The 24886-nt window shown below is 44.1% G+C and overlaps 1 protein-coding gene across 4 annotated transcripts; it reads left to right on the top strand.

The window, feature by feature from the left end:
- Positions 1-3746: 3746 nt before the first annotated feature.
- Ripply1 (ripply transcriptional repressor 1) lies at positions 3747-18764 on the top strand. 4 transcript variants are annotated; one of them, XM_087600713.1, is made up of 6 exons: positions 3747-3840; positions 6570-6663; positions 15109-15876; positions 16797-16872; positions 17453-17514; positions 18005-18764. In XM_087600713.1, the coding sequence occupies exons 3-6, from the start codon at positions 15542-15544 to the stop codon at positions 18255-18257; spliced, it is 726 nt and encodes a 241-aa protein (XP_087456839.1). In that variant the 5' UTR covers positions 3747-3840; positions 6570-6663; positions 15109-15541; the 3' UTR covers positions 18258-18764. The 4 variants fall into 4 exon arrangements, with proteins under 4 accessions (XP_087456839.1, XP_087456840.1, NP_001420084.1 ...); XM_087600714.1 differs by lacking the exons at positions 3747-3840; positions 6570-6663 and adding an exon at positions 11680-12726 and having other exon boundaries at positions 15109-15189; positions 15643-15876; NM_001433155.1 differs by lacking the exons at positions 3747-3840; positions 6570-6663; positions 15109-15876 and adding an exon at positions 12557-12726.
- Positions 18765-24886: the final 6122 nt, after the last annotated feature.

Genomic DNA, 24886 nt, shown 5'->3' with positions numbered 1-24886 from the left:
ATCTATAACTGTAGACCCATGGGATCCAATGCCCTCTTCTGGCGTGCAAGTGTATATGCAGTCATATACATAAATAAGTAAATCTTAAAAAAATAAACACCATGCTGTGCTCCATATTACAGGCCTATTGAATATTTCCAAATATTCTAAGGGGCTGAGTTATAACTAAGTGGTAAAGTGCTTGTGTAGCATACTTAGGGCCCAAGGTTCCTTTTCCAGCACCTCAAAAATTGTTTTAGAAAGTAGGCATGTCTAGCAAGAATAGGAGAGAAATAGGAGAAGGTGGAGGAAATAACCAGGATGTAGAAAATCATTGAATAACACAATTTATTGATAAAATTTGGGTGTTTCTCAGGAGCCTGACTCAAGCTTTCTCTTCTCATTCTGCACTCCTACTCCAGGAAGTCTCCTGTGTCCTCAACAGTTACAATTAGCCTGTATAATTGGATGGCTTTCAAACCATCGTTGTTAGTTCTGATTTTTCTGACCTTTAGACCTCTCTGTGCTGGTATCTTTTTAGTACATCACTGTGCCCCACATCATAGCACTTTTTGTTGAGTCGGAATCTTACTGTGCATCCCCGATAGACCTTTAACTCACCATTCACTGCCTCAAACTTCTCAAGCGGGATTACAGGTAAGTGCAACCAGCACCATGCCCGGCTGGCACCACATTATGTCCTTAATTCCCCTTTGCACTAAAACCAATCCTCCTTCATGTTTCTTTATTTGGAAACAAAAGAAAACAAAATGGCTTCTTAAATCTCAAAGTTAGCTTTGATTTCCACTGGGATGTCCTTCCCATCTTACCTCCCAAGTATGGCTTTTTCATTCCTCCAACTGACTTCCCCTCCACCCTTATTCCCAGTGTCTTCTGCCTAAACCAAGCTGCAGTTTCCCATTCCCCACTGCTTCGGTCAGTTCTGCAACGCAATATCCCTGCATGATCTTGTGCTCTTCCCTGATTTTTCTCTCTCCCTCAACACACCTCACAATGGCTTTCTTTTAGCTTCTTCATCCTGCCATGCACTCCTTCGGCCGAAGGTCTTTACAGTCCACATTCATTGGGCCTGGAACTCCTTCTTCTTTCTTACAATACATATCCATTAGTTCTTGGTCTAGGTATCATTTCTTGATGCCTGATGCTCCTTTGCTTCCCCTCTGCCCCCAAAGTACTTTTTTAGGTTAACTCCCTCCTGCCCCACTCCCCACCCATCCTCCTGAGCTGTAGTGACTGCCTCTCCCCCACTGGTTTATAAATGCCCAGAGAGCCTGGCTTTTCCCTATCATTTTCACTAAGCTCTTCTACTCAAGTACGGCCATTAGCATACATTAAGTTTTCCTTAGACCAGATTAAATTGAATTGAGAAGACAACATGGTAAGAAAAGAAATGGTAGATATCATGGATGGGAGGACTATGGGAGAAGAAGGAGGTGAGATGGGATTCTCTTGTCGAAACAGATAGAGAAGACTTTTGGTGGTGCAAGAGAAAGAACTACAAATATCTCTGCGGGAAAAGACAATTGTGGTTTTTGAGGGTGTGGATATGAAGATCTAGGCACAGAGGTGTACAGTAGGCAGTTATGGTGTACTGGGAGAAGCAGGATGGCAATCTCACAAGGTCCCACTCCTAGATAAAGAGCTGTATTTAATTAAATAGAGCTTATTTAATTAAGAGAAGGAGAATCAGTCTTCTAAAGGTGTTGTCCTGTGCTGGGGCCAACAGACTTCAGGCAGGTATGCAAGGGGTCTTTGGGAAGCCCCAGGGCGTAGTGGTTAGGGTTCACATTGGCCAGGTCATCGTGTCCATCTGCATTAAATTAAAGACTAAGAAACATGTGATGATTAAGGCAACAGGAAAGGCCAAGTTCATGTTTCTTCACTGCCAAATGATCCATATCTCAGGTGGTGGGGTTTCACTAAATTTACTCCAGATGAATTTAAAGGTATGTTAGCTGAAAGGTAGCTCGTTCCCAGTAGGTACTACTGATGGTACTTCTGGTTCCCACAGCTATATGAATGAAGCACAAATGTATTTTTCTTGGCAAAAGAAGCCATAAAAAGGCTGCTTATAGTATGATTCCATTTCTGTGGCCTTCTTAGAATGACAAGAATATAGGGATGAGACATTGTTGGTTGTATGGGACAGGAATGGGAAAAGAGTTGAAAGGAGTAATATGCATAGGAAGTTAATTTGGTTATTGGACCTCTAATTGTTGTTGCAAGAACTCTATGCATTTGTATATCCAGGCACAGTGGTGCATACAAGTAATTCTAGAAGTAGGACCAGGAGTTAATCCTCAGTAACATACTGAGTTCAAAACCAGCCTGGACTTCCTAAGAGCAAGTCTCAAAATAAGAACTTCATAGAGCTGCACAGCAAAAACATCAAATGTATGTGTCCTTTCATATTTTAAATCTGTTATATGATAAGCAACATATTTGTGAAAAGTAATTGTTTTCCAAAACAACAACAACACATATACATGTTTGTAAATTGGCTTGATGAAGGGGCAGCCAGATTCTCAGCTTGGCTCTTGCACTCAGACTCCTGTTATCTGTTGTCTAGGGTTAGTGTAACTATTGAAAATCCAGCCTCGTAACAATAGGTAGTTGACCAAAAGAAGCATTTTAATCCTTTCCAGGAACAATTCTAAGATTGGCCTACAAATGACTCTTAACTATGAATAAGTTCCCTGCCTATGAGAATAGATATTTATAATGGGATACTCTTAGCATTGTGTTATAAGACAAATGGTAAGTTACTCAGGTGGGTCTAATCTAATTATAAGCTCACTTTAAAGAAGTTTTCCAGAGTCAGACAAGGAAGACATAGCCATTTGAAAGTGAGACATATTTGATGTGTCATTGATGGTGTCAGATGACCCGGGCTAGCTGAGAAGAAATATGAGTAGTATTTAGATGCAGAGAACTGCCTTTGTGTGACAGCCAGCAAGGCCACCAGGACCTCAAACTATAGTCCTAAGGAAGTAGGCTCTGATAACAACCTTGGGGAGGAATGTTTCCTCAGATTCTTCTGATAAGAGCCCAGCCCAAATGATAATATGACTTCAGTTTTGTAAGACCCTAAGCAAAGAGCACAGATGAACCCATCTGGACTTCTGACCTACGTCACCGTGAGATAATGATGTTGTATTAAGTTGTTAAGTTTGTTGTAATTTGCTATAGCAGCAATAGAAAATGAATTATGTGGGTTTTTTTTATGATAACTAAACTTCGCAAGTAGTAGTTTCTTAATATCTATTTGCAGTGTTGAAACTAAGACCCTATCAATGAACCTATTGTACTCTATTACATTAAAACCCATTGGTTTATCTTGTACTTTGAATGGATCAATTATCCATGCATGGTTTTTAGAACATCATACATTAGTCATTAGAAAAATATCAGTTCGCTTGGTTATAGAGATCTTCCGAATGTTGACTCATTCTTGACTACACAATATAAACAAATCATGTTCACCTAATATTACTAATCTTATCATAAAGGTCTTTAAAGGTATAAGGAAGTTCTCAAGCTCACAGTGTGAGATAGAGGTTTTCAGACTTGTACGTTTTACCTGACCGCTTAAATTTAATGATTGACAACAAATACCATCAGTTGTTTTCTTATGGCGACAGCATTGCTTTGTTGATTTTCAACAAACCACTAGCCAAATCCTCAACTTTGAATAACCACAGCCTGTCTGTTGACTGCAAATAAAGAAAATGCCCAGAAAAGTGCTCATTTCAAAGAAGAAGAAAAGAAGTTTGCCAGGTTGACTTGCAGCTGGTTGGACAGATGCTTTTGCTCATGACAGTCATCATACTCCGGGGTAAGGTAGGAATGCTTCCTTTCTATATAGACACACATAGTATTTAAAAGATATACAGAATTATTTAATATGGAATAAAATCCTAACTTAAAAAGCAGCTATCATTGTATATGTGTATACATGGATATGTGTGCCGTATAGTGCATGTGTGGAGGCCAGAAGACACCTTATGGAGGATTCTTCTTCTTCTTCTTCTTCTTCTTCTTCTTCTTCTTCTTCTTCTTCTTCTTCTTCTTCTTCTTCTTCTTCTTCTTCTTCTTCTTCTCCTCCTCCTCCTCCTCCTCCTCCTCCTTCTTCTTCTCCTCCTCCTCCTCCTCCTCCTCCTCCTCTTCCTCCTCCTCCTTTTCCTCCTCCTCCTCCTTCTTCTTCTTCTTCTCCTTCTCCTTCTCCTTCTCCTTCTTCCTCTTCCTCTTCCTCGTCCTCGTCCTCCTCCTCCTGCTCCTGCCCCTGCTCCTCCTTCTTCCTCACTTTCACCTAAGTCAAGTCACCAGGCATATGAAGCAAACACCTTTACCCTTTACCTACTGGGCTTGTCTCTCTAACCCCATTATATTTTTGACTTTAGAGACAGGGTCTTGCTATGGAGCCATGGAGACCATTTAGTATGTTTGTCTTAAGAGATGGGACTAGCTACAGTTACAGTCCTTTACAGCTGGCTGCAATACAGTAATTTAGATCATCTTGTCAAGATGTTCTGTGATGGCATTTCCTCTATCTGGGATAACTGCATTGGTTATGAAGACCAAGTGAAAACACTGCCTTCATCCATGCTGAGGTGATGGCAATTTTATCCCTGATATGGGTTTTGAGTTTGGAGTTTTGTTGTTGTTGTTTTGTTTCGTTTTGTTTTTTTCTCTTGACAGAAAAAGGCAACTAGTAGCTCAGCCTTACAGAATCTTAGGAGCCCTCTTTTGCTTTGGACCACACTTTAGGGTTGCTGTTCTAAGGCTAGGCTAGGAGGGATGGGAAATATTTTTTAAAACGTGCTGGCTATAAGGAAATGAGGAGAAAATTTTTAGATTCATTCCCCTCAAGAACTTGCACTTCCTACCCCTGATTTACCTTGTGTCTGAAGGTGGTAGCTGCTCTCTAAGGCTGCCTGTGTCCTGCAATCTTACATGTTCTGTATCACATGGCCAAAAGGCCAACAAAACATCCTGCCAAGGCCCAGGCACCTGCCATTACTGATTGCCAGTCTGTCCTGCTGCCCTGTGGCTCAGGTAGGCTAGATCTGTTTGTCTCTCAGACCAAATACCTTGTGTCAAACACCATTCTGTTCACAGAGAAGGAACACCTGCTGTGGAAGCTGTCCAAAGCCAGGTGCTAAGGAGGAGGGGAGAGGTAGGCTGTTCCCCATTCCCGGAACTTGGACATAAAGAAGCTTCCTTCAGAGAAGACTGAAGGGAAGGGAGCATACCCTTTCATGGGAGGGGGCTACAGACCAGAGGCCTCTGGCAGAAGACAGACACTCCTGTGGTGTGAGGTCTCCCTGGAGTCCGTGTGGGTTCATGAAAGAGCTCATAGGCAAGGTAGATTTCCTGTTATAGAAGTGTGAGAGACATTCAGAGTACAGAGTAGTAATTATACGAACAGGAGTAAGAGAGAACACTGTATGTTGGAGTTCAGGCCCAAACTATAAGAACAAGTCATAGGTGCCTCATCTCCCTAGGCATAAGCTGTTACTGCATGAGCGTGAGCTGAACAGGAGCCAAGTAAGGGCAGCGAAATCTGGCCCACTCTGTAGAAAATACCCAAAGGTGGGAGACAGGGAAAGAACTAAAAGCAATTGATGTGCTCAAGTTTATGTCTTCCTACTCCAGCCCTGTGAGATGGACCTTGCAATTTTATTCTTGGGAATTTGAGACCCAGAGAGATGAATTAACTCCAAGTCACCCAGATGGTAAACTATGGAGAAATTCTTCCAACCCAGGAATTGCACAGTCTATAGTAACCACAGCAATGGGGGGAATATGGACTAATAACAAAGGGAAGAGATACCATGCACTGAGTGCCAGTCCCACATCAGACTGCCCGGAAAATGTACACACTGCCTCACTCAGTCTTCTCTCTGGGCTTTTGAAGAAGCGATCGTTATAATCCCTGCACCCAGCTCTAAGTAGGAAGCCAAGATTTTCCACTTGAAGTTTTCCTGCAGAAACACAGGCATAAGATGACTGGAGCCTCATGCCCGATGGCCACCCAGTCCCTCCCACAGCTACTTGACCCTTAGCTAATTAAGCCTTCTGTGCCTCCATTCTCTGCTTATCTTTGAGTGGGGACAATGATCCCTTGCAAGATTTTTTTTATAAGGCAAAAATGAAATCTGACAATAAAATCTTTAAACACACTGCCTGAGAAATACTGAGCGTGGGAACCTGTTAACTATTTTGTCATTGCCATTTTATTAGTTTGCTAGGACCCGCCCCCTGGGAAGGCATCTGTCCTTGCTTACCAGTGCCTATTTCTTTAGCCAGGATCACAAGGGCATGAAGATTTAAAAGACAAGAAAAAAAATAGATCATACCACAGGGAATTCAGCTCCGTCTTCAGAAAACCTCATGTTAGTGAGGGAAAGGAGACAGTATTAAAAGGGGCAGGCTGGAGAAGTTGGGGCAGAAGAGATAGGCCTAGACCTGGCATGTCTGAGTTCAGGAGGGAGGGAACACTGGTGGGAGTGACCGTTACAGGCTCTCCATTCTAGACTCCTTCTTACCCTGCACTTTTGTTTTTGTAGGCCTCTGCAGTCCAAATGAGGAGCAAATGGGGAGCTGAGCGAGGCTTTGCCAAGAGAGCAACATTACATAAGCCATAGCCCGGATTCATGGTGGGTGAGTGGGTGGGTGGGGAGGCTGCAGAAGGGGAGGCTACATAGTAGCAAACTGTTCTCCAGAGGGAACTCCCAGTCCCAGCAACCTGGGAGGTTGAGTCCAAGACATGGCACATTTGGGACATTTGGACTTGAGAACAGAAGCCCCAGGCACCATTTGCTCTCTGTGCTTTGGGACTGTGCTTGCGTAGTAGAGAAGGCCTATGCTCATCGTTCTGAGCAGCCTCTGCCCACCTTTTTGCCTCCTCCACGCAGTCCCGTTCAATGTGCATTCAGGCTTTGTGTCCCCAGCACAGGATGCTGATTCAAGAAGCAGACACTGTAATGACAGTGTGGGATGCAATTTCCAGACAGGAGAGAACACTGGTTACTGGGCCTTTCAGCTCAGCTCCTGGGGCTGCATGACCGATACCTGCTGACTGAGGCACTTCCTGACTTTCTGGTAGCCCCTTTTCTTTACTGGCTTCTGGTGGCGACACTGGTAACACAGTGTTAAGGGCCCAGTGATTGAGTTCCCAGCTTAGTTTTGTCACTTTCAGCTCTTTGACCTTGGGCAAATGTCTATCTCACCTGCAGAATGGAGCCTTTAGTAACACCTTTCCTCCGAGTTTCCTTGTGACGATAAATTAAGCCCTGTAAAGTGTTTAGACCGCTGTCTAGCACATCTAAGTTTCACTGATGTTCCCTGCTCTTAGTATTTGTTCTGAGCTACTTCTCTCCACCAACATCACATCTCCTTGCTGTGTCCCTAAACTCAGCTCAGTACATTTTTCTCCTTCATTCATTTTTTTTTCTGGAATTGACCATTCTTTTGTTAAGAGCAAAGAACTCTGTGAACAGTGAATTACAAAATGACATATGCACTACTTCAATGGTCACATTCTCTTTTACTATGACTCCCAATAAGCTATATACTTTACAGCACAACTCAGTGCACAAATTTATGTATGTATGTATTATGTATGTATGTATGTATGTATGTATATATGTATGTATGTATGCATCTATCTATCTATCTATCTATCTATCTATCTATCTATCTATCTATCTATCTATCTATCTATTCATCTACCCAACCACCTACTTATCTATTCATATCCATCTACCCACCCACCTACCCACCCATCTCTGTCTGTCTGTCTGAGTAAAATAAAAGTTTCAAAGTTGAGAATGTGTCTCATCATTGTCAAATGGAATTCGTTCTTTATTTTTATCTATTTTTGTGATAGGGTCTCACTATGAATCTTTGGTTTCCTGAAACTCACTGTGTAAGCCAGGTTGGTTTCAGATTTACAGAGATCTACTAGCCTCTGCCTCCCGAGTCCTGCTACTGAAAGCGTGTGCCACCACATCCAGGTGGGGTTCCTTTTTACATTCGCTATTCATTTTTTTAAACCCTGATCTCAACCTACCAAGTTAGTTTTGAAGCCTGCCAAGAATTTATGAGCCAAGGTCTGAGAACCACAGCCTCGGGGAGAACCCCAAGACTCTGTGATATACTCCATTCAGAGTGAGCATAAGATATTTCATGGCTGGAAAATGTATGAATTGGTTACAGATGAAAGTCCTGTTTGTAAAATAGAAATGGAGTCACTGGGAACTGCAGAGAATCTGACGGAGCAGGCTGGACTCAAATGACAAGGAACTTCCACACAGAGGAGTTTGGCTTTTCCCCATAAGTAACTAACTGGGGATGACTAGCAGTTTGTAAACGGAGGAAGATCACACACGGGACTGTTATAGGAAGATTATTGCACATTGGGTTGGCAAAGCTAAGTCAAAGACAATCAGGAAGTTAGCTTGCTTCAAAAAGAATTATGGTTTTGGACCATGAGTTTTAAATGATTAAAACTAGTCTTAAACATATTTTCATGGATCAAAATGGAAACCATAATAACTTTTTTTTTTAACAACAAGAAATGTTTGTTTATTCTTGTAGCAGAAAAGTCTGTGATTCAGGACTTGACAAACTCTTGGCGAACATTTTTCTCCGTCCTACTAATCGGGGGAATGTTTTCCCCGCAAAATGTTGTCTAGATAGATGCTGTAAAAAATGGGAGAAGATGCTTGAAGAGTTGCTGAGAGATTAGTTGAAAATAGCAGATGAGGCAAGACTTAGAAACTCGAGTTCTTTATTTCCTTTCTTTAGTAATTAAATTTGTTCAATGGTAATTTAATACATAAATACAACACACAACCAGTAGAGGAGTGGTTCATTGCTGAGGACTGGAATGAGGGAGGGTGATAGTCTAAAAATGACAATTAAAAATTACTCTCGGGGATCTAGCTCAGTGGTAGAGCACTTGCCTAGCAAGCGCAAGGCCCTGGGTTCGGTCCCCAGCTCTGAAAAAAAAAAAAAAAAAGAAAAAAAAAAAAAAGAAAAAAAATTACTCTTATTCTTCACCTTCCCTTCCTTAGATCTCTCTCACCCCTGGAAACACTGGTCTTCCAGACAGTCTCCTTTAAGTTTTTCTTTTCTTTCTTTTCTTTTCTTTTCTTTTCTTTTCTTTCTTTTCTTTTTTTTTTGAGAAGAAGACTTTATTGAAATAAAGGTTTGGGAGCTGAGGATATGAGATGGCTCACTGGTTAAAAGCAGCACTGGTTGCTCTCGTATGGTTCAATTCATAGCACCCACATGGCAGGTTCCGGGGGACTTCATCTGGACTCCGAAGGCGCTGATACTAACTACAGGAAAACCATGAGCTCAACTCTGCTTAAACCAGCTGTGCCCACCTGGGAGAATGACAGGGAAACCTGGACATGTTGTCTAAACCAGAAATTCCATTTATTAATCCATTTTACCCTACCCAGGCATGGTGCCCATCAATTGGGGACTAAGTGAATGAGCCCTTAGTGCATTACAAGCCCACTAGTGGTACACCTGTTATCTCAGCTTCTGGGAGAGATCCACACCACCCTCATATGCAGCTGGGATTCATTACCCCCCCCCCAATCTAATTACAGTAAGGCTCAGGTCTATTATTTAAAAGGTACAGGGATCTGTGAGTAGTGCCCACAGGAGCCCTTTAAGCTTTGATTGTACAACATGAGGTCAGGTATTATTATGGAGAATTGGGCCCCTTCTGTTGACAATACTGGCTGTGTTCATTGTAGTTTCTGGTTATCTCCCCAATGTGCTGAGCATACTACTAGGATGTAACGGCTTCAATAGGGAGCTAGAAAACTGGACAGGTAGGCATCACACCACCCAGTAGGACCCAAGACTTAGTATTTGATACAAGTTTGACTTTGGGAAGTGTTTTGAAACTTCTCAGTCCACTGAGAGGACTGTCACCAGTTTGTCCTATGACATGCACACAGCCAGTTGAGAAATGGCTCGTTGCTGTTGACTAAAAGAAGGCAGGATGGTAGTCTAAAATGACGATTAACATCTTTTTTTGGACAGCTCATAAGGCACTCATCAGTTTTGCTTCCCATTCTGAATGGCTATTAAACAGTCTCCAATGAAATCTTCACTGTCTACTCTAGTTGTAAGAGGACCAGTTTGGATTGGTCGTTGGCACTTCCTGGGCTAAATATGTTGATGATGTTGAGAGTTGTCTTTGCTGCTCTACAATCACTTTGAACTTGGATAGGAAAATCACTTGAATCTGGGGGGTTTTTTGAGACTAATCTTGTTTACACAATATAAAATAAGCATCCAGGGAGGGCCTTGTAGACATGACTCAGTGGAAGAGCTGAGGCTGCTCATCTAGAGGACCCAGGCTCAATTCCCAGTGCCCACAGGATAGCTCACAAAAATCTGTAACTTCAGTTCTGAGGAATCTAATGCTTTCTATGGCCTCCATGGGCAATGTGTGCATATGATGCACATGCAGGCAAAATATCCATACACATAGAAATATGCATTAATAAAATAAATAAATAGCCAGTCCTGGAGCCACATGGCTTTAATTCTAGCACTTGACTGGCAGAGTCAGGAAGATCTCTGTGAGTTTGGGGTCATTCTGGTCTACATAGTGAGTAGGGACAGTCAGGGACACATAGAAAAACCCTGTCTCAAAACAACAAACAAACAAACAAACAAAACAATGAGAACAAAAGAAAAAAGTAACAAGTCATTAAGAAAAAGACAGAAAGCACAAATGTGCATTAAAATGGTATATAACAAAACCACACTTATTTAGGAATGTATCCCAGGCTAGAAACATAACACGTTCTTTCAATAAATATTTATGAGAGTGATGCTAAGAAATTAGCATCTCATTTTACCAAGTGAAAACATTAAAGAAATACACTAGTGTTCACCATCACCTTCACTTTGAAAATGAGATCATTTTATCACCCCAAACTAGGAAAGACAGAATCTCAGAATGAAGGACAGTTGTTTAGAACTCAATAAATTTAAATTGTCCAAAAATTCTCCTAGTGAAGTTCCTCTCATTTTACTGTGATCCACTGGGAAAAAAAATCACTGTATCATCTGGATTTGAGGCTCACTAAGTGGGGAAATGAGCAAAGGAAGAGAGGTCAGCTTCAAAGACTCTCAGCCAGGCCTGGTAGAGCATGCCTGAAATTTCAGCAGGAAGTGGAAGCAGAAGGACCTGTATAGGCTACAGAGACCCTGAACCAAAATAATAATAATGATGACGAAGAGGAAGAAGGAGGAGGAGGAGGAAGAGGAAGAGGAGGAGGAGGACGAGGAGGAAGAAGAGAAGAAACTGTGAGGTTCAATTTCCAGGAGAGAGATGATAGAGAGGAAGGCAGACAGGGAAAGAGAGAAAGAAAAAAAAAAGAAGAGTATCGTGGAGAGCAAAACTGGAAGACAGATTTGAAATCTTAGCCCTTGGCCAACAGGGTCTATTGTTGGGCATTCCCTAGCAAGGGGATGGACTAGAAAGAGGACCTACAGTTCAGAGAGTTCATCGACTTTGGCAACTAAGAGGTTATCAGTGACCTTTGTCAGTGACTTGTCAGGAGATGATGGGACTGGAGCCAAATTGCCATTGGCTGAGGTGTGAATGAGAAAAGTGGGAGTCCAGAAGAGACTTTCAACAGACCTGAGAGGGAGGGAAAGAAGAGAACAAGGCAAGGAGGTGGGGAGAGAAAGAAACAGGGAGAGAGTGTATTAGGGGAATAAGAGGACTCGTGTGAGAAATGGGGGGTGTCCCTTGTTTTAGGAAGTCACAACAACAGGTGGTTAATACTCTGGTGTGGGGAAGCTGGGTTTTCCTATAGGGAATGAGTATATTGTCCTGGAGGGAGGGCACAGAGGAGGGTGGATGAGGCCAAGGCTCAGGAGAGAAGGGATTAGCTTTTAACGAAAGGGGCACCTTGTTAGGGGAAGGTGGAAGGAGGGAAGGACTTTGAAGAGGCAAGTCGGTTTTGGTGGTTGGGGCAGGGCACTGAGGTAATCCATGCTTGAAGGCCTCTGTTTTCTCAGGGAAGTAGGAGGAGATGTTGTTCTGAGCAGGGAGAAGGGTGGGGTAGGAATATGGTAGGTTGCTGAAGGAAATTTGGAATGAGGCCCAGAGACACTTGGAGGCTGCTCAGGGGCCTTGACAAGGGAACCTGTCTGAGGTTGGTGGAGGGGTTCCTGTTTGGCAGAGACTAAATGGTTTTCCTCCACCCTCTAAGCTCTGAGCCCTTTGGGGCAGAAGCCACAACACCTTCCTCTTTCTAGGCCATCTCTTTGCCAAGCAATGCTTACCAAAGTGTTGGGCCCAGACAGTGCAAGTATTCCTCTCAGAAAAGTCTGAGGAAACAATAACTGACAAAAGCCTGCATGCTATTGTTGATAGAGAAAATAGGTGACATCTAATCACCCTTTATTAGCAGTTGCCCTGTTTGGCTTAGCCTGACCTTTCCTGCCACCATTTTGACCACCTCACTCCTGTTCTGTACTAAATACAAGAGATAGGCTCAGATATTTTGGTTCAGCAACAGGCACTGGTCAGTGCCTTCATCTCCTCCATGGCTGGCTGACTCTAAGCTGAGTCTCATGAGGCAGCAGTCAGAGCAGGTGGATCAGGAGAATGAACAGTTGTGGAGACAGATGGGGACAAGCAGAACGCTCGCTGGGAGTTAGGAGAGCACGCTGGATGTGAGTATGAAGCAATCCATGAAGCCTGCTTTGGGGAGGGAAGGGAGAAGCTGAAGAAATACCAGTTTAAGATCAAAGGTGGCATGGTGGGTGACAAAACTAAGTCAGGTTGAGAATGACCTGGGACCTGCAGAGAAATATGTGCATCCCCACTCCCCTTCCCTCTGACCTCTTTTGGATTGTCAGAGGTTACCTAGAGAGAAGCCAAAAAGATTCCAGTATACGACAATATATCTTGGGTTCTCTCTGATTTGTAGGCTGTCTCTTTTCAGCCCAGTCTTTTTGACTTTATTACTTCCTTCTCTTGGCCTCACCCTTCCTTTTAGCAAACTTTCACAGGATCCCTGTCTTAGATCCAGCATCCAGCTCCAACTTATAATTCAGCATCAGAGAGCTTAGCCCAGTCCTAGGTAGTGTATCCCACGGGACTCATTTTACCTCATATAACAAACCTCTGTTTGTGGATGGTAGGTACAGTGCCAGGCCCTTAGGTAGTTGAATCGTTAGAAACATTTCCTTAGACTAGGCCAGAATGAGTCTTCCTTTAGCTTCTATCCATGGGCCTCTCTCTGTCTTTGAAGTCACACAGGACAAGTATAATTCCTTGAGGTCCAATCCTCAAGTATTTTAAAATGGCTGCTGTCTCCCAAAGAATTTTCGTGCTTCCTGGACAGATGTTATATATATATATATATATATATATATATATATATATATATATATATATATATATATATGTGTGTGTGTGTGTGTGTGTGTGTGTGTGTGTGTGTGTGTGTGATATGTGTGTGTGTATTTGTATATATATAATTTTATTCATCAGTTAAAACAGAGAATATTTACTGTTTTTAATATATATTCTTTAAATATGTATTCAATATATATTTGAACATGTCTTCAAGAGTGAAAAGCTTAAGTTTCAGAAATATCACTTAGGACTATCCCATTTTGATAAGAAAAAATGTGGAATGTACAGTATGCACAGAAAAAATGCTGTTTGGTTTTCTTCTACTTAGAAGAAAGGATAAATAACATATCTGGGTTAGGAAAACATAAATGCAATGTTTTTACTAATTGAGAAGGTATACGGCCTGTTTTTACCACCCTTCCAAATTGGCCCCACATTCATAGCCATTCAACTTAGTGTTCTCATTTATTTTTACATTTTGTTCACTAAACAGTATCGGTTCAGGTGAGGAGCTTGTTTCAAAACATCATAGAACCATAAAGGAGGTAGAACTCCACCTTGTTCTCTTACTCCCAGGGCTGAGACATTGCAACAGCCTTTCCTCTAACCAGCCTTTTTCCCCGAGCATTCTGTACATTTTTTCCTTATCAAATGGGATTATCCTGAGGGATATTTTCGAAACTTGCGATGTTTCTCGCTCTTGAACACATTGGCTGTTTACGCATTCTTCCACCAGAACATTCTTCCACCAGGACAATTTTTATATGGAGTCGTTGTTTTCATTTTTCCTTTCTGGGAATAGGGGTCAAACCCTGCTGTGCGTTTGCCCTGCCACAGAGCCATCCATATCTTTAGCTCCGTCTTTCATTCTTTTCTTTGCTGGACAGATCTGAATAGGGTCAGAATCCAAGCAGAGTGGTGGTCGGTGGGAACTTGATAAGGAGCCGTGGGGATAAAATTCGTCACAGCATTTGGCATCTAGCTTTCACAAGCTTTTGCATTGATAACATGATTTTGACTGTCTGCTTAGTTTGTGACTACAAGATTGACCACAATTAATAAATCTAACTGGTTTCCTATTATTGGACACTGAGGTTGTTTCTAATTTCTGACCATTACAAGCCAGGCTGTGATGAATATCCAAGACACTAAATCCGGGCAGGTGCTGGCCACTGAGGTCAGGAGGAATATTTTTGAAACCTCTAAGCATGAAGTGCCTGCCAGTTGTTGTAACTGGAAGCGTTTTGGCAAGGGCCCAAAAAGCTGGCTAATGCCAAGGGCTCTGCTCAAACCTTTTGGCTCTCTAGGGTCACTACCCATTACCCAGCTCTTGTCACAGAGTGTTCAGGTTGGCAAGGCTTTGGGGACCACTGAGCCAGCACCCTCATCTCACGTGAGATGAGGCCTGGGATGGTCCTTTGGCAACCCAATGCTGGGCAGAACCCTCCCAGCCTCCAGCACCTGGGCTCCAAAACTAGAAACTGAGCTGTGCCATTTGGAATCTGCCTTGAAAACTCCCTGGGCCTGCTCCGCTCCCCACACCAGACCACTCTCTGCTTAGGCTGAGGGGGTTTTAGGCACTTTTGCAATTCAACTGAGCAGTGAGAGGGGAGGGGAGGGCATTGAAAGATGACTTGAGGTTTACCCAGCAGGAGACTGAACCTGCTCCACCCAGAACCCTTCTTTATTCTAAGGCACGTGACATGCTTCATGGCAGTGACCCTTTATCCGGGTCCACCTCGCAAATCTACTTGGGATTTGAGCTGAAAGAGCTGGTGAGTCCCTCACTCTCTTTTCTCACTGGGAACCAGCTTTGCTAAAGGCCTGGTATTCAGCCTTCTGTCCCAGACAAGCCTGGGTACCTTTGGGTACTAATGAGAGCCCCTCCTTTCCACTTTGGGACCTGGTCCTGCCTGGGAAATTCACACAAATGGTGTGAAATTTGCCCCTACTTTGTTTTCTTTACTGACTTGGAGCTATAGCAGACCCCTCACCTCCACCCTGGACCCTGTTTACTCAACTGGGAGAGATTTCACACCCAAGAACACAGCTCTCTCTCCAGGATCCCCCTCCCTAGATCTTTACCAGCATCCCGCATCCCCCATGCTTGCATTGCCTGAATAATTGATGAGTCAAGGCAGGGCTTATAAAAGGGTCTCTAGGGGAAAAGCCAAAAGAGTGCTGAAGGTTCTGAGAACTGGAAAAGCTGTCTGGCTTGGTGTCCCAAGGATGGACCCTGCTGTCCCTGCTGCTGACCCTGCAGCTGCTCCTGCTGCTGCTCCTGCTGCTGTCCCTGCTGCTGCCCCTGCAGCTGCTCCTGCTGCTGCCCCTGATGCTGTCCCTGATGCTGCCCCTGATGCTGTCCCTGATGCTGCCCCTGATGCTGCCCCCCATGGCCAGGACCTGGCCCAAGCCCCTGCCCTAGCACAAATCAATGGACGAGAAGGTGCTGAGAATGAACGGTAAGTAGAACTTGGCCTTTGACAGTCTGAACCTAGGGAGCTGAGGGCAGGAGGTGTGACACCTATGGTGGTAGACTTCGTTCTCTTTGAAGGGGGAGAGCCAACAGAGAGCCTCAGCCCTCCCTCTATACCTTTGGCTGGAAATATTTCACAACACTTCTCACTCCAGGTGACAGAAGAGGGACTGAGAGAAAGAGTGAACATTGGCAAAGCTGAGAGCCAAGTAGCCTGATCTTCCTGGGGTAGTCCATACAATTCACTGAGGGAACAGTAGAGGCTGCTGTGGAAGCTAGGCTTAATGCAACCTGGACTATGGGACCTAGATGGTGGCAGGTGACAGAGTGAAAGGGCCAAAGTCTAAAGAGACCTCTGGCTGGAGTGCTGCCTCTGTCCTGAGCATGCCACATTTGCCTTTCCTTGCTTCTGGCAGTCTAGAGGAGAAGCAATGGGCCCAGGAGTATTCTAGACCCTTTCTCCAACTAGAAAGATGGCAGGATTCTGTTCTCAATTACTTAATGCCAGAAGTAGGCAGTAAGATAGATACTCCTTATATAACAGGCATTCTCCCTTCCAAAACATTTCATGTTCACATTCAACAAATGTTTGCTCAAGCTCCTCCTTGCACAAAGCATTGTACTAGGGGTTAAGGATTCAGATATACTCATACATATCTTTAAGCATAAATGGGCTCAGGCAGAAAATGACAAAACAGTGGAATAAAAGTTGTGATAACATTGTTGGAGCGGGGGGGGGGGGGGTATCTGTCACAGCCTTGGCTTAGTGGTCACGGGACAGAAGGTCCCGTGGAGCCTGGAACACATGGCTTGTTAACCAAACTTTCAGAAGGTCAGTTCTGTGATCAGAGGAAGCCTATGTTTAGGTCTCTTCCTGTACCAATTTATCTTTTCTCTTTGCCACAGAGAAGCTTATCTTTGGAGACCCTGGCTGTCCTCTATAAATGACCAGCCAAGGCAGGCTAGGAGCCTGGTGGACTGGGTGAGTTTGAGGCTCTGTGACATGTTTGCAGACACTTACAGTCATGTCCCTTCTCAGAAATCCCCTGACCCCAGTCCAGGGATGCCAATCTGGGGCAGCATTTTGCCAACTCTGTTAACATTTCATTCCCACAGTAACTCTGGGAGGAAGGCAGGACCAAGGTTTCCATGACAAATGAGAGTAGGAGATCAAAGCATAGAGTGGGTAAGGGACCTGGGCTGTGCTTGAAGTGTGTTGTGGAGCTGATGCTGGGATCCAGGTCCCTTGGTCCCTTGCCTCAGTGCTCTCTTACTCTTCTGCCTAAACGTTTCATCCTTTAAGAGAACTCTGTCCCCTGGATAGCCTCCAAACGGACACTGGGACACTGAAACAGGGTCAGGAAAGAAAGCAATCCCCATGACTCTTTTGACTTATTTTCAACCAGATCGAAGACAGACCCCTTGCTGTAGGGCAGGGCTGGGAGGTGGCTGGATCCCAAGGGATGCCTACAGTATTTTGGAGATGGTCAAAACCTGCAGGTTTCTGAACCTTTGATATGGGAGAGGCAGTTAAGCCACATGCTATCTTTTGATTTGAACAGGCTGCTGGTGAGGCAACAGCTGCTGAGGCCAAGGCTGACTCAGAGTTCCACCACCCTGTCAGGTAAGTGTCTGGTGTTCAAGTTCAGACTGTGACAAATAGCCACAAGTACTATGGATGCTCATGACAAGGCCATGACGCAGGAGGAAAGAGGCCATGGAACCTAATAGGCCAAAGTGACTTTCCCCAGAGGTCCTCCCTGTCACTGAGCTCTAAGAATGGAAATCCCATGACTCCAACCAAGGAAAGATTCCTTAGTAGGAAGAGAGGGACTGGAATGATGGAGGGGTTAGTGAGGCTGGTACTAGACTCCACTGGCTCTAGGATGACTCACTGTATACCACTGTGGTAGGCCTGCCAGAGGTGATGTTCTTTCTTGGAACCATTCGGTAATGGTTGTAAAGGTTCTGTACCACAGCTTCTTCTTTCTTTCCCTCTCAGCCCTTCACTGTACCTAGCTACGGGTTTAAAGGTTGACTTCCTTCTTGGCCTTACTGGCTTCTCTGCATTTGAGAGTTGCCTAAGTTAGGTGCCGTTTCTTCTCTGTCCACAGGCTCTACTGGCCTAGGTCCCGCTCCTTTGACTACCTGTACAGTGCTGGGGAGATATTACTACACAACTTCCCTGTCCAAGCCACCATCAACTTATATGAGGATTCCGACAGCGAAGAGGATGAGGAAGATAAGGAGGAGGACGAGGAGGAAGAAGAGGAAGAGGTCAATGAAATTGAAGCAGAAGGGTGTGTGGGGGTACCACACGAGGCCACAGCTCATTCCCCTGACCCATACTCGACCAGTCCAAATTGAAGCAATTCCAGTTAAACTTGGCAGGTTTCCAAGGGCATCAATTAGCAAAGCGTCTCCAGACCCAGCTTTTCTGGATTGAAACCAGTGTCCTCAGGCTGTCTAGCTCACCCTGGCTTTCTGGATTGGCCTGCAAGTCTAGGCCTCTGGCATGTTCTTGTCTGGGCTGCTCTTGTGCCAACAGTAGGAGGTTCCTCGGGCCTGGAAGGGACTAGGGAAGACTTGATTTCTGAAGCCCTCATGAAGTAGAGCAGAAAGGATACCCCTGTACAGTGAGCAGTCACTCCTCAGGGCCTTTCGAGTTTTCAAAGATACCAACACCAGTTCCAAGCAATACTAAGGCATCTGGAGGGAAGGGAAGGGAAGGGTGTGGAAGGGAAGAAGAACCTTAAGAATCTGCTTATCTGGGGACCTGCATCCCACTTTGCCTGCTATTCACTTAGTCTGGGTATTGGCCTAAGGTGAGTCAGGAGAAAAATAAATGGAATGATGTTTGCTTTTTTCTTGGAATTGTGCTGATTTCTTAACTGAACTCTGCCCATGTTGTGAAGCCATAGGCAGAGGGTCAGAGACCAACCCAAGGCCAACTCTTTGTTCTACCTCTACCTCAGGTCAGCTGACAGATTTTTCTCCTCTGAGAATGTAATGCTGGGGTCAGAGCCTCTTTGCTGAGGCCTTCTCTGTTCACTTGTGAAATCGGGCTTGATTACACTTCAAGGGCAGCTTAGAAAAGGAAGGAAAAAGCACTGTCACCACAGCAACCACACACACACACACACACACACACACACACACACACACACACACACACACACACACACAGAGTTTGAGAGTTATGGGTAGAGAATGTGGACTTGGGTAAAAGTGAGATGTGCTTAGTCATTTAACCCTTAGGGGCCGCTGTTTGATGTGAAGAGAGACACCTAGGCACCCACTAACTCCTGTCAATTGTATCTCTTTGGTTCCCCCAGTGTCTACCACAGCTCCAGCTGTGTTAACTCCTGTCCCAATTATTCGTCAACACTCTGACTTACTTTCAGCCCTTTGTTTCACAATCTGTCTGCACACTGGCCACCAAATAAGGTCATGTCCTTGCCTCACCAACAATTAGACTTGTGGTTTACGGTTTATTCTTTTCTGAGGGGTGGGGGCTGCCATAGATTTACCACAAGGCACCATGGCTTCTCTTGTTAGGAAAAGCCCATGCTTGTTTGGCTAGGCCTCTGATGCTATATCTTCTTCACAAATTAGGTCTTTACTGTGCTGTTCTGGCTTTTTTAGTTATCTGCTTTTGTGTTTGCAGCCCCAGTCCTCCCCCGCCCCCGTGCCTTTTTAGGACATGGACTTGTTTTGTAGCCCTGGCTGTTCAGGTACTCTGCAGCCCAGGCTGGACACAAACTCACAGCAATCCTCCTGCCTTAACTCTCACTTGAACTACAGTGCCTACTGCTAGTTATGGATTTCTGCTGGTCTTTTCAGATTCATCTCTCCACCCTTAAACTTTGTTTTGCTTGCCCTTAAATACTGCATACTTTCCAACTCCTCTGTGACTTTAAATGCCTACCCGCCATGGCTTTCCTCTTACGGGCCCTTTAAACTCTAATTCCTTCAATAGAAGTACCTCATACTACCCTTTTATGGGGAGTGTCTCCAGGCCCCCAAGTCCTCACACACCCAGTGAAAACATCTGCCTCCTCCTTTCCTATATTTGATATCCCATGCAACCTCGCATGCTACGTTAAAAGAGGGCTCAGAAAATTGGAAAGGAAAAATCCTCCAGTGTTCTCAAAGTAGCTCTTGGGAGGAGGACTTCTGATCCACTAGCCCACTCCCTTAAGTGGGGAGGGGAAATGCTAACACCATCTTATTGAAAAGCACAGTGGTGACTCTTTTCCTTTCTCTTCCCTGTTGCTCCAGCTCTGAGCCCTAGCAGAGACTTCCTTAAAAGGGATGGACATGCTGGAGTAGGCCGTCAAACTCAGGGAACGGGGCTATCTATCAGTTAAAGTTGAACCTTGGTCTGGGAAGCAGGCTATCAGGCCATTGACCTTTGACTTCTTTAAATTCCTTCAGTCCATTCTGTTTCTTCTGGTAAATGAAATGGAATCTCCCAGGAGCCGGATGCATGACCTTGGGTGAGTTACTTATCCACCCTGAGCTCTAGTCTCTTTATCCCTATCATGAGGGTTCTGGTGATGGTTGCTGTCAGGGTGACTGTGCTGATTCAGTGAGATGGAATAAAGAAAATAGTGTGGGTTCTGACACATGGGACGACTGCTCACAAGCCGGCAGTCACTGTAGTGTTAACATCTGAACTAGGAATTACTGATATTATAAAAGAAATATGCTTCCAGGCTTGCTTGTGATGGTGACTGATTTATTTAACTAATGAGTGTGTCTGAGGCCTCTTTGGTTAATCTTTGTCATCATTTGATGGTTTACCAGGCAAAGTAAAGCTTACAGTGTTGATAAATGATTAAAACACAAAGAGAGGCCTACTGTGGCTTGTTGGGCCTCTCTACCTTCAAACGGTCCTTAGACTTGATGTTCCTTTGTTCTGGGACAGAGGTTTTAAAACTTGACAGTCTTTAGCAGGAAACCCTTTCTTCTGAATTGAATGTGGAAGTCTAACAAGTAAATCAGATAAAAGTATCGCTGTCCCAGGGAACTGGAAAACTGAACTGTAGGGTAGAGGGGGTGGGCAGAATCCCTCTTGTACTCTCTCTTGTAAGCAAACTCTCTTCATCCTCCTTGAAAATACCTTTAAAGCTCCCCAGACTGTGGGAGAAGACAATTTGGAAACACTGTCCCAAGGGTAATGTCAAGAATGGTTTGAAAATGAAGAGGGATTAATTAGTATTTTAACATGTCCGGTGTTTCATCTAAAATCCTTGTTTTGGATCCTAAGCTCCAAGCATTTAATAATTTGCTCAAGTTCTTCTTCTACTGTAGGTTATAAGGATTTAAAGTCCTTGGAATCCCAATATCCTTGGTTTTAAAGTATTATATAGCTTAGAATTATGAATCCATAAATCCTCATGGGTTTAGAGACCCTAAAACCTTTGGAGTCGTAATTCCCTACTCCAAGGAGCGCAGCTCACCCTCATCCCCACCCCCATTACTCACATGCTGTTTATTGGACTGACATTTTGTCTTCTGTTCCTCTCAGTGTGTGCGTGTCCTGAAATGGCTTCCATCCTCTTCCCCTGCATGGTTGCTTAGTGATTGGAATGTTCTGTTCTAATTAAGCACAGCCTGTGAGCCCTACCTCACAACAACTGCAGTGCCGTGCCGTAGATGCAGGAGAAAAATATCTGCATAAAATCCAGACACTTTCTAGTTCCTCCAACTTCTTCTGTCCTAGTGTGCCACCCATCATTGCCCCAGCATGGATTGTTTCCTACTTGGTAACCACACTTGATGACAGCGGGGCTGTATTTGAGCCTTGAAATATAGGCATTGATACAATAAGTGCTAGGGGCCAGAGAGATCAAACCAATAAGTAAGGTCGCCATGTTAAAAAAAAAAAGGTAGAGATGTGAAGAGGATCTGGGAAGACTTTGGAGAGGAGAAAGAAAATAATCAAAATCTATAATGTGAAAAAAATTAATAAGAAACCTCCAACAATTATATCTATGAGTTTTTACCTGCCATTATATGAACACACTATGCTAATACAGTGCCCGAGAAGGCTAGCAGATTCATAGATTCCCCTGGATTCAGAGTCACAGACACTATGTGTATACAGGGAATTGAACCTGGATCCTTTAGAAGAGTCAGTACTCTTAATTACTAAGCCATATTTCCAGCCCTGAGACCCCAGTTTTTTTTTTTCTTTTTTTTTCCGGAGCTGGGGACTGAACTCAGGGCCTTGCGCTCACTAGGCAAGCGCTCTACCGCTGAGCTAAATCCCCAACCCCGAGACCCCAGTTTTTACTACCAGAGTCTGGGGAGGCAAAGGGACAAACGGTCCGCAGAGGTTCAGTCAAGGGTGTGTGGGTGGTTGGTAATGCCACCGAACTGGAAGAGGCAATTTTTTTTTTGGTCATCCTGAAGAGCACACACAGGGGTAGAGTGACTGTGAGGCATGGCAGAACCACAGATAGTTCTCGAAGCGTTCCTAAGTAGCAGTTTTGGAGACTCAACCTGAAACTGACATACAGCAATTCTGAGGGACGGGTAGTTAGGGAAGCTGAGACTTAGATTAGGCTTTATTAAAAACCGATAACCTGGACACTTGTAAGTGCCAAGTTCTTTATATGAATCACCTCATGTAATCCTTACAACATCCCCAAGTGTAGCAACTATTATTACCCACATTTTATAGACCAGGAACTGGAGGTTCAGAGATAATAAAGGATCTGTTCATGGTTACACTCATTCTAAGAGTGTGGCTTCTACGAAGCAATGGTTGGAGAAGTCATCGTGCTTGCCCATGATTACAGTGATGGAGAATGGAGGAAGTAGGGGTTGGGGCCCTGAGATCTGAAGCCCTCTGCCCCAGGAGGTCAAGTGACCAGGGTCTGGCAAACGCATATAGTCCTGTGAGAGGGCCAAGAAGAAAAGGTTTAAGTTATGCCTGGAGGGAAGTGAGTCAGAGGATGTGAACTCTGGGCCAGTAGCCAGGAAAAGCTGAAGGCCACTGAAAGGAGTCACAGAAGAAGGGACTATGGCGACCTGTGACTTGGCACAGAGAAGGAAGCATTTGGAATGATAGTTATAGGCACAGTGCTATCAGAGGCAAGGGACTATTGAGAGAGAGAGGAGGGAGGCTTATCACCACCCCAGTGCCAGGCTGGTGGAGAATGGGCCAGGCCTCATCTGCCTAAACCGGAAGTCACTCAGAACTACCCATTGCTGAGCACTTCCTAGGTGACAAATTTGGTGCTTTTCACCCTTCACATTCTGCTGAGAAAGTGCCTTACTAAAGCCTAGCAGAGTGGGTGAGGTGGTCCTCATGCATACATGCATGTGACTCAGAAGTGGAGTGGCTCGGCCAGTAGTCACTCAGTGGGTCAGCTGGAGACCCGAGACAATCAGTCCTGGCTTGTAACTAGTAGGGCTCTGTTTCTTTTCCTCAGAGAAGCCCCCAAGATCCCTGCAAGCAAACTGCGTCATACAGACTACAGGAAAGTGTGTAAACTGTCACCTATACCTATCATTGGTGAAACCTGAAGCCCAACGGGAAGTGTGGATTGTAAAACACAGAGACAATCCTACAACTAACTGGAATCATAAGGTGTGAGCCACGCTCTGGGGTCAACTGGTGTCTATTACCAGAAAGGTACATAGCGCCCCCTCGTGGTTCAGCCCTAAACGTACAGTTTTTGGATTCTAACTTGGCTCTTTCTTACCTATGGCTATAATGAAAAGCTCCCTATATGTTCTGAGTAAAGGAAAATGCTGATGTGTTAATTAACGAGTTGTCTGTTACAGTAAGAATTCTATGAAACGCGTTCAGAAACCTTGCTTGAAGAAGGTATACATGAAAGCTGAGGAAAATAGCATCCAAGGGAAAATATTACCATAAAATGTCTCTTCCTTCATGGGGGAAGGAGAGCTACACATTAAAGATTAAGAACTTGCCATACGAGACTAGGACAGAACCATTAATATTAAAAAATCATTTTCAATGGTTCAGTGGGACAAATGTTTTAAAAACCACGTAAAATTATAGCCTTATAGCATGTTACCAGGGATTTTCAATTGGTCCAGAGCTCCAGTACAGCTTAAAAGTCTATGTGATTTGATATAGAAATGTGTCACCCATCAAATGTTAACTACAGAAGTAAGTCACCTGCCTGCACTTTGTTATGTTCCTGTGGGTCTTGCTAGACATTGAGTTCAAGCTATCTTTCCACCTCTGACGCTTAGATAACTGAGACTATGGGCAGGTGACAGCACACCTGGGCAGCAATATTTAGTGCCAGGTTGTAATGTGGATGGGCTGTGGAGTGAAACTACATCTCCAGTGACATGGTCTTCTCTAGCTATGCATTCAGTAGAACATTAATACTTAAGGCTTAGCTTCCTTCCCTCCCCTTCCCTTTCTTCCTCTTTCTTCTTCCCTCCCTTCCTTCCTTTTAGACATATGGCTATTACATACATATACATACACATACATATACATATACACATATACATATACATATACATATATTCATACATATATACATAAGATATATTCATGTGTGTGTTTGTGCATATTGCACACAATTTTAGACAATTTACAGTGGCTGAGGCTGACCTTGAACTCAATACATAGCAGATGACCATGACCTTTGACTTCTGATTCCTCTGCCTTCCTCTTCCAAGTGCTGACATCACAGGCATGTGGTACCACAGCGGGCTGACTGCTTTGTTGTAAACACATGCTTAGTAGTAGAATCTCCGACTTCCCCTCCCCTTCCTACTCTGTTTCTCTTCCTTATTTTACTGTCCTATCTTTGGTTACCTCTGTCCTACTGTCTTGTCCCAAAGGATGCACTGACGACAGCCACGTGTGTTCTGACTGTGTATGAGGTTGTATAACTGAGTCAGGGGGTAGCAGCAAATTTTGGCCGACAGTAAAAGTTTTCTGAATGCATATATAAAGACATAATTTTCCAAATCAGTTTTCTCCAATAGAAGGT

This window comes from Rattus norvegicus, chromosome X (assembly GCF_021556685.1).
Source record: "Rattus norvegicus strain SHRSP/BbbUtx chromosome X, alternate assembly SHRSP_T2T, whole genome shotgun sequence".
Classification (NCBI taxonomy): domain Eukaryota; kingdom Metazoa; phylum Chordata; class Mammalia; order Rodentia; family Muridae; genus Rattus; species Rattus norvegicus.
The sequence above is the reverse complement of the archived record's forward strand: the minus strand, read 5'-3'. Positions and strand labels throughout refer to the sequence as shown.